This window comes from Natator depressus, chromosome 1 (assembly GCF_965152275.1).
Source record: "Natator depressus isolate rNatDep1 chromosome 1, rNatDep2.hap1, whole genome shotgun sequence".
NCBI classification, from domain to species: Eukaryota; Metazoa; Chordata; order Testudines; family Cheloniidae; genus Natator; species Natator depressus.
Genome location: NC_134234.1, coordinates 194,113,316 through 194,126,888, shown reverse-complemented (window position 1 = coordinate 194,126,888; position 13,573 = coordinate 194,113,316). Strand labels below are relative to the sequence as shown.

Below are 13,573 nucleotides of genomic sequence, written 5' to 3'. Positions count from 1 at the left end.
AGATATCATTTCAAAACTCATGACTGACTGATCATTATTGTCCTCGTAAAATATGTGTGGTAACATTGTATGTAAAGTCATAAGATTTCTCTATATGGTATTAGTAGGACATGTTCCAAGTCTGGGAAGCAGCCATAACCCAGTTCCCCAGAGACAAAAGGCTAGCTGATGCCTCAGCCAGGTGTCAACGAAATCAAATGGACCATCACCTGGTTAAATGTCAGCAAGAAAGAAGGTGTGACCAAAAAAAATCTATATTTTGACAAAGAAACAACTTGTGGTTCCCATTCACACAGACTGTCTGTCACCTGAAGCCCAGCTGGAGAGACTTCTCAAAGAAGAGAAAGAACTATAAGAAGGGAGAGCAAAAGCTCCAAATTATTCCTCCCTTTCTCTTTGCCCACGGCATCCACAACAGCTGAAGAACAAAGCAAGTGGCATTGGACTGGGAGAAGGATCCTGACTGAAAGAAATTCAGCCAGTAAGGCTGCTGAAGCATGTGGTGAGAGAGACCTTTGCTTTGAATTCACTCTAGGTTGTTAAGTTAGACATTAGTTCCATTTTACTTTTATTTTTCTTGTAACCAATTCTGACTTTCATGCCTCATTACTTGTAGTCAATTAAAATCTATCCTTTTGTAGTTAATAAACTTGTTTTATTGTTTTATCTAAAGCAGTGTATTTGGATTGAAGTGTTTGGGAAACTCCATTTGGGATAACAGGATTTGTGCATATCATTTTCTGTTAATAAAATGGACTTTTTATGAGCTTATATTGTCCAGGAGAGAGCTGGGCAGTACAAGACACATTTCTGGGGGAAAGTCTTGGACTGGGAGTTTGCTGGTGTCGCTCTGCAGTGTAATTCAAGAGTGACTGGCTACAGCACTCATACAGTGGAACTGGGAGTAATCTACATGCTAGAGGCTGTGTGAGAGCAGATCAGGAGTGGTTGTTCTCACAACAAGGCAGTGTAAAAGGCACCCCAGGTTAGAGAACTGGAGGGATACAGCTGTTTATCAGTCCAGATTGTAGCCTGGCTTTGTCACACAAGCCTTATGAACATAAAAGATTAAAGACAAAGGGGAGCAAATAATGGACAAGTGCAGCAAAAGAAAGCAGATTTCCACAAATATCCTAAGGGTTTCATACACAACCTCCATCATCATCTCAGCTGGAGAAAAGGACAAGAGAAACAGGACACAACCCAGTGCTGTAGAAAGTCATCTAGGAGTCACATAGACTTAGTTGGCCAATGACTCATGAAAGCCACACTATCCATTCAGGGATGAAGCAGCAACAATTAGGAGGGAAAATGTTCTTGAAAGTAAAGAGAATTATAAGGCGTATGTCTATGCAGACTAAAGTCCTCAGAGCCGCCTTAAAACGCATGCATTCTCTGAAAACTGATTGAAAATGGTAGGGTAGGGTTCCATGTTTATTTTATCACAATGATTTCTAGATCAAATGCTCAAGGGGAGCCATTTGGATGTATTGGGAAGGTAGGAGGCAGTGGGGAGCCATGTGGAAACTTCAGGGTGGAGCAAAGTAGTCCAAGAGCTTAGAAGTAAGTGGTAGATGGCAGCAATGGAAACAGAAACACTATGTGAGTGAGTGCATGTATGAGAGAGAGGGAGAGAATCACCCTTGTGTAGGAGAACGGACAACAAACAATTCAACCTAAATTAATTGCTGGACTTAAAGCAATTCATTCTTTAATGATTTCATATGTAATATTAAATACTCTATCCAAAACATTGAAGCAACAGTGGGGACTAAGATGCATCAGAATGTGCCTCCCTTTATATGTAAAGGCTAGAAGACAACAACCTTCAACTCTATAAAAAGAAAAGCTTATGCTCAAATAAATTGGTTTGTCTCTAAGGTGCCACAAGTACTCCTTTTCTTTTTGCGAATACAGACTAACACGGCTGCTACTCTGAAACCTTCAACTCTATACCACCCATACCACTATAATACTTCAGGTAGTTCAACAATACACTCAAAATGTAAATAAAAAACTAACTCCCTTAAAATTTTCCATTAGAACTTCATTCATTATCTAGCTGCAAACTTTTCCAAGGATAACTGCAACACTACCAAATTTCTTACATGTTTATGAAGGTTAACAACAGGACTTTGCCAGGATCCATCTACAAAAACCAACACATGAGCACAGACAGAGGCACCATTAGCTGTAGTGCTGTTCAGGTTTATATCCCCTGTGGGTCAGTCACTAGCAAGTGACCGTGACAAATACTTGAGCCGGTCTCATATTCTGACCAGCAGCGGAACACATACACACTAACCAACACGTTACGCATCTTACAGGCTTGTGTTCCTAAGACTCCTCAAAGCCTACCCAAGCGTTAACTTACTCATTAGCACACACAAATCTCCATCTTCAAAAGCAATGGAGATTTTTGGCTTTAAAAAGATCATAGAATCCACCATGCATCTTAGAACAGCCTTCATCCTTAATGAACAACTGCTCTGTATGAAAGAAAAATGGCCTCTTATATTCCACCATCAACTCCCTTCAAAGAAGAAATATATGCCTGGACTGCAAAACCATTTTAAGCAAATACTGTTATAGAGCCAGACACTGTACACATACAAACTTGCACTGGTTTAGTTAAACCCATGCAAACCCTTGGGATGACATGCCAATTTGGTTTAAGAGTGGCTTGTTTCAGGTTAGTTTAAAGCAGTGCCAAACTGATTTAAGATAAAATTAAGCCTGGTTTAAACCAAAATAATCAGTGTTCACACAGGGGTTTGCACCAGTTTGGCTACAGTGGTTTATAGTCCCACCCTTAGTTAAATCGGTGCAAACTCTCCATGTAGACAAGGCCACAGACTCTCTAGGCAGGATATCGATTCTAATGTCTACAAACACATATGTTTGCAAATCATGTGCACGTGCATGTCTGAGTAGCAAATACGTGGTGACCGGAATGTCAGTATTGTCATTGTGCTGTTCAGCTTAGTAAGAGCAAGAATTCAACTGAGGCTCGTGCTCTGAAGTCTCAGGTGCCTACCACTTGAGCTGAAAGAAAACCTCTATTAGCTGTAGACAGCCGATGACAGGGGCGGGCAAACTACGGCCCGCGGGCCTGATCCAGCCCATCAGGGCTTTGGATCCAGCCTGCAGGATTGCCACCCCCATGGCTCCGCGGACCCTGCGCCGCTCCCAGAAGTGGCCGGCACCATGTCCCTGCAGCCCCTGGGGAGGCGGGGGGCAGAGGGCTCCAAGCACTGCCCTCGCCTGCAGGCACCCGTGGCCAATGGGAGCTGTGGGGGGCCGCAGGGACGTGGTGCTGGAGTGGCGCAGGGCTAGGGCAGGCAGAGATCCTGCCTTAGCCCCGCTGTGCGTTGCTGCCACCCCAGAGCCGCTCAAGGTAAGCGGTGCTGGCCTGGAGCCCACACTCCAAATCCCTCCTGCACCCCAACCCCTTGCCCTGAGCCCCTTCCTGCACACTGCACCCCCTCCCACACCCCAACCCCCTGCCCCAGCCCTACATTCATGGCCCTGCATACAATTTCCCCACCCAGATGTGGCCCTCAGGCCTATGATAATCAGCTGAACAAGTCTGATTGCATCCAGTAGAAGGCAATGGTCCCACATACGCACTAGCCAGGTCATTGCAGCGAATGGCACTGAGGTACTCGTTAAAGCAACATCTCTGCATCATAATGTTTTGCTCTCCCTCAAATGAGCACAGTGCCTTATTTTCATAACACAGTACTTCTAAATTAATAATCCAGGCACCACAAAACTCAGACATGTACTTTTTTTCATTGTCATTTGAAGTCACACATTGGAGCATAACAGTGCATGCTGGTTTCCTGAAAAAGATTTGGTAACCAGACCCCATCCTACTGCACTTACCTTCTTAATCAGGCTCTGGTGCTCTTCGGACTGACTGAAGTTTGTGCCCATTTCAAATATGCTCATAGTTCCTTCCTCACACAAACTCATCCAGTACTGATATTCTTCACGTGCTGGAAGTCTATCCCAGAACGTCTTGAAGACCTCCCAGACTGCTTCCTGGCACACTAGAGAAGCAGAAATACACAATATAAATACAAGGTGAAGGGTCTCTGTGGGTGTGGATAGCTATAGTTCTATTTTCTGAGTACTACACACTTTAATATGTATGAATTCTGCCTGCCTGTATGTGAGTGGGCAGGGTTTTGAGGGGGATTCAGAATGGAAGATCTTATGTATTAAAAGACACACATTGTTGCCTCCCTAATAGAGACTTTATATTTGTTCTTACTTTGCTTGCTGTTTTTCTTAATCTAAAATAAAAGTCATTTTAAAAGTAAAAACATTGACATGCTGTGTTCTGGAAAATATAAACATCTCCAGTATTGCCAACTCCAAGTATTCAAAAATTAAGAGTTAGACCGCAGAAACCATGAAATTGGCTTAAAAAATAATTGATTTGCCTTCTGGTTTTTGAAACACTAAGGTTAACATTTGTAAGCTTTCACTGCAACCAAGAGAGCTAGAGACTTAAATTAAAGCTGAGATTTGCATGTATTCACATGACTTCAGAAGCAGGGGCTTTAAGAAAAACACCAAGTTTCTCAAGAATAGGCAACACTGCATCTCTCACACTTCAGGGCCTCTTTAGTAAAGAGGCTGAAAGTGAAGCAAATTGTCATATTCCCAAAACAGGCACAGTCACTCCCATGATGTATTTTCCACTCCAAAGTTCCAGAAAGAATGATACCTTTTCAGAAAAGCTGGTGGACATTTTCCATCGAAAACAAGCCCTATCAAAAATGAATATTTGCACATTTTGTAAAAAAATAATTCAGTGCAAATTATTGATGAAAAAGTTAGCTTGGTTAATTATTTTGCATTTTTGCCTTTCAGTTTTTGCATCACCAATTTTGATTGACAGTTTAGTGTCATGGCAGAATTCCCCCCCCCCACGCCCCCAAAATTGAAATTTCAATAACAATTGAAGGTTTCAAAATGGAAAAAACTTTCAATAGAAAAAATTCTGCAGAAAATTAAAATTTGGTCCATTTCTAACAGAATGAGCAGGCATAGTGTTAGTGGGTGGCACTTTGTTGCTGGAGGCTGTGCGTACTGGACAAGAGAGGGGAGGAAGGATGAGCCAGTGGTTTGGACGCTAATTTGGGACTCAGCGGACCCAGACTCAGTTTCCTGATCTCCAGTGTCTTCCTGTGCGACTTGAGCAACTTACCTAGTCTCTCTAGTCCTCAGTTCCCCATCTGTGAAATGGACATGACGGCACTTCCCTACTTCACAGGTGTATTGTGAGTATCATACATAGAGGTTGTGAGGAACTCACATACCATGGTAATGTAAGCCATTTAAGTACTCGTTCAACAGAGGTTCAGGTCACTTGAAGTTGTGAAAGACTCATGTCTCTTTTTCCAAGCATATGTTAACCCCAGTGTCCTACCCAAATTCCTTCTGGGATAATTACATTCGACCTTCATCTTTCCCCCTTAAAATTTCATTTGAAGTAATCAATCTGCATTTTCTCACCCATAAACTATTGTTCTGCTAAACAGCAGCCATGTTGCACCCCAGAAGTAGCTGCATTTCAACTGTGAGTAAAGTAATCCCTTGTACACTGTGCTCCTAATTTTAAAAAGTGAGCACCTGCACAGAAGATATACGTTAACTGCAGTATTGTGGTACCAAAGGTAAGGTGCAGCAAGCATTTAAATTTACCAGTATTATAGTTAGTTTGTACTGAAAAAGTTTCTAGAGTTTCAATTCTCAATACAATTCCTTTGAAGTCAATTGTGTGACTGACTTAAAATAAATATCGGAAGCTATCATTGTGTTAACGGCTACTGAAAAGCAGGGCTAGAATCATGAGATGAAAACGTGATGTGCTTAAAAAAAATAAAGAGCTATTCTAACATTACTGTATGTATGTACTTCCAAAGGGCTGACTCTGAGCTGTAAGCTGAGAAGGTTTGTGACCGCAAGGGTAAAGTCTCTTCCAGTACTGTACGTGCTCTAATCTCTCTCTGTTTTCCAGTCAGAGCAGTTGGTCACATAATGCTCATGCAAGGACCTCTCTTTGACCCAGGATAAATGGAGGAGAGAGATTTATGGGATTTTCCTCCACTAGCTATATACAGTAGTTTGGCAGAAAAATGCTTCGCTTTCAGGGAAAGTCTGACATACTCAGCCAGGACCTAGGGAACTGACCTTGAATCTTTCTTAAGTCATTTTCTTCAAGCAGCTTAAAAAAAACCTCTCTGTGCTGCCAAGCTCCAAAACTTGATGACGATTACCTCTGGGTGTCTGATGCTCTTTGGGTTAAACACATTGCACTTGTTTAACTAAGAATTTATAAAGGTATGTCATCTTTCAGAGATATTGCTGGTAAATTTTTATATGCATGTTATCTCTTCTAGTGAAGACTGCCTCATATCTGTTGTCATGCCTATGCAAAAATCAGTCAATTTTTGCTTAGGTTGAAGGGAAAATTGAGAGAAGTGGCACTTAATTTTATCTATTCATAAGTAAAAATGGCAAATGTACATATATATTTTGAAAACTGTATATATTTGATTTTGCATGTCACTTGTCTTCTTAGATAGCAAACTCTTTGGTGGGCAAAGACCATCATAGGGCCAGGATCCTGACTGGGACCTCTGGGCACTATCACAGTTCAAACCATCACCACTAACCTCTGCAATGTTTCCTCCCACTCTCCTCTAGATGTGAGGGTTTAGGAAAGGCCTGAGATCAGCCTCAAATCCAGAACACTATTTTAATACCACAGGATAGAAGTAACTCTACTTGATTTCACTGGGAGTTATTCGTATCTTATGGAGGTGCATATGGCCCTCCTAGGTATCCAGTGCAGTGTAGTATCTAGCCTACTCCGATTCCAAATGATTGGGATGAGTTTTCAAACAGGCTGTAATTGTGACATGAAACAGATGCAAGTTGAAGTGCAACAACACATCTCTTGCAAATCTTTGCAGAGACTCTGTCTGACCCCACAAGGTTTTCAAACAGCAACAGACCAAGTACTGGCTGCCCAGATGCAAGTAATAACTAGCAGTAATAATCCCAGGCAGTTTTCTTTAACAGTCTTAAATATGTCTAATCTCATTTTTAAAATTAATTTGATCAACAGCATTTCCCCTGATTACAAGCTGCTGCAGCATGCACATTTGCTCCCAATCAGCTCCTGTTAGATTAGGGATTTGTTGTGTGTCCTTTCAATTAGAATTAGTCACCCCCCAACCAACCCTGAATCCCAATCTCACAGGTGCTGTGCCATCTGTGGGTTCTGATGCCATTAACCAAATTTAGCTGGAAAATATGGTCACATTTTTTTGTGGAGGAGGAAAAGGGATGGGGAGTCAAATTCTCCCCTCATTTATACCAAGTCACCTCCAATGAAATCAATGATATATGGGGGTAACTGGGCGGGGGGGGGGGAGGGAATTTGGCCTGTTGTTGAAAAAACACTATTGCATATTTTGATTTGTTATACATTAACTAATACTTATCTAACAAAGCAGAGAAGACCCTCACTTTGCTGACACTATTTAGAATCCGTAGGTCTGTTGACAAGAAATTATTTCTGGCTCCTAAATAGTCTGATGAGAATTCACTCATGTGACCCTGTGGATTTGGGGAGGGATAAAAATCTTGGACAAACTTATACTGCGATTTCCATTGGTGTTCATTCCAGCACTACAACTGCATGTGCTGACCGCCAACCTAAACAAACTAGTCATTCTGCCACGCACGTTCCCACTGAGTAGTAACTTATTCTGCGAATTACCCTATTTACTTAAATGGGTCAAATTGCAAAGTAAGGGGCTACTTTCTAATTCCTGATAACTGGACCCCTGAGGCGCCGCCCCGTCTCAGCCCTCCCCAGAGGCCATGCTCCTTGCCCCTCCCCCCAAGATTCCCCAAAAAGTACAGAAGCATTTTTATGTATAAGTATCCCTCCTGTCTGCCTTTCCCTCGCCCTAAGTATTCTGTACACTGCACAACTTAATGAAAAAAATTAAAATATAATAAAACCTAAAAAAACTACCCTTTTCAAATTCAAAGGAGATAAAAGCAAATGAGGTAGGAGACCAAAAACAGAAAATAGGGGTTTAGGAAAAGATAAAGATATGGCCAACAGTCTTCATAATTAAAAACCCATCTTTAAAGCAAAAGACTTGAGCCCTGGCTACACTGGCAAGTTTCTGCGCAGTAAAGCGGCTTTCTGCAGTGTAACTCCCGAGGTGCACACACTGCCACGCCATTTAGTGCGCAGAAACTGTGCAGTTGCAGTGCTATAGAAAAACCACCCCGACGAGAGGCATACGGCTTTCTACGCTGGGGCTACAGCACTGCAGTGCCAGCATAGACACCGTGGTGATTACAGCACTGCAACTGGCCTCCGGGAGGTGTCCCACAATCCCTGCTCTTGCCTCTCTCATCATCAGTTTGAACTCTACTGCCCTGCCCTCAGGTGACCGTCAGCCCCACCCAGTAAATTCCTTGCAAATTTTGAAAGCCCCCTTCCTGTTTGCTCGGTGATGCGTGCAGTGGTCTCAGCGCATCTTTCCAGGTGGCCAAGCCTGCTGCACGCACCAGGTGAGCCCCCGCTTGGAGCAATGCCGAACTGCTGGACCTCATCAGCATTTGGGGAGAGGAGGCTGTCCAGTCCCAGCTGCACTCCAGCCATAGGAATTACGATACCTAAGGACAGATTTCACGATGCATGACAGAAAGGGGCCATGACCGGGACACATTGCAGCGCAGGATCAAAGTGAAGGAGCTGTGTAAGGCCTACCACAGGGCACGGAAGGCAAACTGCTGCTCCGGTGCTGCACCCACAAGCTGCCGGTTCTAAAAAGAGCTGGATGCAATACTCAGCGAAGACCACTGTGGATACTTCGGGGGCTCACATGCCAGTCGAGAGTGGACTGAGACAGGAGGAGGAAATCTTGGACAAGAATGTGGAGGGGGACCCAGAGGCAGAGGATGACTCGGTCAGAGATGCATGCAGACAGGAGCTCTTCTCTACCCCAGAGAAGCCTAGCCAGTCACGGCTGCCGGATGTCGGCGAAGCGCAAACAGGAGAGGAAGCCCCTGGTAAGTGGATTTGATTTTGGAAATCGCTGAAGCAAGTTGTTGGGGGCAGGAGGGTTGCAGAAAGCAGACTTGTCTCGCACCGCATGCCTAGTCTGAGTGGCAAACCAGGCTATTGATTGACTCCCTCACTTCACAGGAATCTCCCACAGAGATCTCCAGGAAACTCTCGTGGAGATACTGGGCAATGCGCTGCCACAGATTCCTCGGCAGAGCTGCTTTGTTTCTTGCCCCATTAACAGTAACTTTCCCACACCACTGTGCCATCACGAGGCGGGTGGGGGACGGGACACACCATTGCTGCACACAGGCGAGCCGCATAAGGTCCACGGCAGAAGCCGTAGTCTTGGAGAAGACCCTCCCTTGATTCCCTGCTCACCCTCAACAGCGAGATATCTTCCATAATGATCACATCCTGTGGAAAGTGTGGGGACAGGATTGATTATCAGGCCCCCTCTACAGTGCTGGCTCTCCCCAAGAGCCACGTGCCCAGTGTACAGCAGGGTCCGGAAAGAGCTATTTACCCTGCCCCTGCAGCTACTCACCATTTTGGGGGTCTTGTGCGAGTACTGGCTGTGTTTTAAAGCACTGAATCCGTGTTGTTTGTGTTGCAAACAATACTGCTTCTGTAAAATGTTGCATTTAAACTTCACAGAGATGACCTTGGGAGCCCAACCTCCCTCTTTGTTATCAGAGGTTGAATGGCTGTGCAGAATGAGAAAGCAGCCAAGAACTAAGGAGGACTTTATGTGTGAGGTTATGATGCACTCCACCACCGAGAAACAGGAATTGAAGGAGTGGCGGGATAGCGAGAAGAGGGACCAAAAGGAGAACGCAGCATGCCAGAATGAAGCCACGGAGTGGCTCTTAAACATTATGGAGCACCAAGCAGACACGCTCCAGGCGATACTAACTCTTCAAACCGAGCAGCTCTGTGCCCACCGTCCCTTGCGGCCGCTGTCACAAAATCTTTCCCATGCTCCCCCCAGACACCACCAACACACGGATATCAACCTTCTGGCTCCAGTCTATACCTGCGGCATTCCACTCCTCCCCTCTCACAGTCCAGCTCTGCACTACCCACTGCACTCCACACCCGTCCCTCTGCAGTTTGGCCCTGCTGAAGTACAGTACCCGCTGCACTGTACTCCAAAGGAGAAGGTTGGGTATGATCCCTGGACATATGCAAATCTTTAGCCGTTCCGGGACCCCACCTCCTCCTGGGACCTTCCCGTCCTCCATCCCCCTCACTGCTGATGCTTTTTTTTTTTATTTGACTCTCTCCTCCAGTTGTTGTCTTTTAATAAAAGAATTGTGTTGGTTTGAAAGCAATCTTTATTCTACGAATTGAAAGCAAAAAGAGCCCTGCAAAGCAACATACAATTCTGTTAAACCAACATACTGCATCGTCTGCACCAGTCACCTCCTGACTGCACTCCCGAGCATAGCAACAAATATTTGTGGCTTTCAGCTTCAAATTGCTGCCTCAAAGCATCCCTGATCGTTATGGCCCCGCGCTGTGCCTCTCTAATAGCCCTGGTCTCTGGCTGTTCAAACTCAGCCTCCACTGCTGAGCCTTTTGACATAGCCTTACCAAAGGTTTTGTCTCACTTATTGCTCTTTACCGAGGGCCACATTCTGCCCTCACATGTGCAAGCCGAACTCCAGATGGCTTCAGTGGGAGTTGCCCATGCATATTGTAGGGAAGAAATAGGCACAAAGCAAACAAGGGCAGTGATCGAGCAATTGAATTAATTCAGGCCTTCAACAGGGAGATGTTAACTGCCACTCAAACACCACTGATTAAACTGTAAACTGAACGGAGGAACACAATGAAAAGATAACAGCAGTCAGTGTTTCTCAACCTTTTTGATACTAGGGACCAGCTTGCTGCCTTCCTAAACTGTGTCAGGGAGATCTCAGGGACATGCGCTAGTCCACGGTCCAGTCATTGAGAAATACTGCTCTAGGTTAAAAGATTCCAAGCAGAAATTCGCTTACTCAATCAGAGGACCATAACGAATGGAAGCTTTCCTCATTAAGTGTTTAAACTGACACTTAATGAGGAAGGCTTCCCTTCTTGTTCAGTTGGGGCCAAACAGAGACAAGATCTGAGGTGGGGTGAACCCAGATGGTTAGAAAAGGTATCAATCTAGTACCCATTAGCAGAGCGTTCTGTTTTCATTTTTTTAAGTTTACAAAAGGGTTCCCTCCCCCTCCCACCTGCTCTGGACACTGCTTACCCTGTACAAATCTTGAACCAAATCCTAAGAGGTGCCAAGCATCTGCAAATTCCCAGTGAAATCAATGGAAGCTGCATACGCTGAGCATCTCTCCGAATTTAATCCTTTATGAAAAGCAGCCACCACTCATGCATTACAATCACTCTGCAAAATGCAGCATCACAACCATTTGATATTGTCCTCTTCCTGTATGTTGCATCTAATACTATGAATGAGAATCCGAGTATCTGAGTACCTCATAAACATTAATGTATTTATCCTCACAACACCACTGTGAGGTAGGGAAGTGCTATCATCCCCATTTTACAGAAGGGGAACTGAGGCTCACAGAGATTCAGTGACTTGCCCCAGGTCCCACCAGAAGTCTGTGGCAGGGCCAGGTACTGAACATACTGCAAATCCCAGTCCTGTGCCTTAACCTCAAGCTTCCTCCTTTCCATCCACATTCTCAAGACTTTCTGGGACAATATTATGCCATCATTCATATCAAAGTTCATTGTTGAAATCAAAGCCATTTTAGAGATTTGAATGCAAAAAGCAGCTCAGATGGCTGAACTTCTTAGTTGTTGCCAACACCAGTTGCCAAGCCACCTTTTAAAATGTGAAGTAAAATAAAGAAAGAGAAGTCTGCTCATATACCAAGGCCGTGAATGAAAAGCTTAGTCAGGAATGAAGTTCTACAAACGAGTTGTGAATCCCTGAAAAACCAGGTGTCATAAATATAAAGGGAAGGGTAAACACCTTTAAATCCCTCCTGGCCAGAGGAAAAACCCTTTCACCTGTAAAGGGTTAAGAAGCTAGGATAACCTCGCTGGCACCTGACCAAAATGACCAATGAGGAGACAAGATACTTTCAAAGCTGGAGGGGGGGGGAGAAACAAAGGCTCTCTCTGTCTGTGTGTTGCCTTTGGCAGGACCAGAGCAGGAATGCAGGTCAGAACTCCTGTAAAGAGTTAGTAAGCAATCTAGTTGGATATGCATTAGATTCTGTTTTGTTTAAATGGCTGAGAAAATAAGCTGTGCTGAATGGAATGGATATTCCTGTTTTTGTGTCTTTTTGTAACTTAAGGTTTTCCTAGAGGGATTCTCTATGTTTTGAATCTGATTACTCTGTAATTACCATCCTGATTTTACAGAGGTGATTCTTTTACTTTTTCTTCAATTAAAATTCTTCTTTAAGAACCTGCTTTTTCATTGTTCTTAAGATCCAAGGGTTTGGGTCTGTGTTCACCAATGCAAATTGGTGAGGATTTTTATCAAGCCTTCCCCAGGAAAGGGGGTGTAGGGTTTGGGAGGATTTTGGGGGGGAAAGACGTTTCCAAGCGGGCTCTTTCCCTGTTATATATTTGTTAGACGCTTGGTGGTGGCAGCAATAAAGTCCAGGAGCAAAAGGTAAAATAGTTTGTACCTTGGGGAAGTTTTAACCTAAGCTGGTAAAAATAAGCTTAGGGGGTTTTTCATGCAGGTCCCCACATCTGTACCCTAGAGTTCAGAGTGGGGAAGGAACCTTGACACCAGGGTATCAACAGAAATGCTGACACCGCTTCAGATATAGTGACACTGCCAGAAAGCATTCGAGTACAAATGCTAGCCCTCAGCACAAATGGAAAGAGCTCACCCATCTGGCTAGTTCCTGCAGTCTTCATTAGTCCTTGCCCTGGAAAAACATTCACTGGACTTGTGTGGGACAAATCACAGTAGTTAGCTCCATGACTGGTGGTGTTTGCAGGATCAGCTCCGGGAGGAGACAGGATTTCTGATCCACCCCCCTTAATCCCTAGCAGATGATACTGATTAAAACCATCACTAAATCAAGACCAGTCTTTCAAGGCAGTTAAAAAAAGAGGCTAGAAGTTGTATGTGGGTGGAAAGGGAAGCTTCTACGGGAAATGGCTTCCATCCATACCTGGTGATGGTAATTCAGAACTCTTGAAAGAGAAAGAAAATATGAAAATAATAATACTTTGCCCTTCTATAGCTCCCTTCATCCAAAGAACTCAAAGCACTTTACAAACCTTAATGACTAAAGCCTTATACAGCACTTCTGCTAAGGAAGTATTACTCTCCCTATTTTACAGATGGGGAAACTGAGGCAATGAGCAGCTGTGTGACTCTAGTAAATTACACAGCAAATCAGTGGCAGAGCCAGGAATGGCAATCAGATAGCCTGTCCTAGCCCCTCTCTCAAAATGGAGGTCTTACATTTATATAGCATC

General features: G+C 44.1%; 1 protein-coding gene across 1 annotated transcript in view; it reads right to left on the bottom strand.

Moving 5' to 3' along the window:
- IMPG2 (interphotoreceptor matrix proteoglycan 2) overlaps nucleotides 1–13,573 on the bottom strand; it is an 86,360-nt gene that overhangs the window by 63,221 nt on the left and 9,566 nt on the right. Inside the window, exon 3 of the mRNA XM_074973264.1 lies at nucleotides 3,889–4,055. Within this exon, the coding sequence (XP_074829365.1) occupies nucleotides 3,889–4,055 (167 nt within the window). The remainder of the gene's footprint in view (nucleotides 1–3,888; nucleotides 4,056–13,573) is intronic.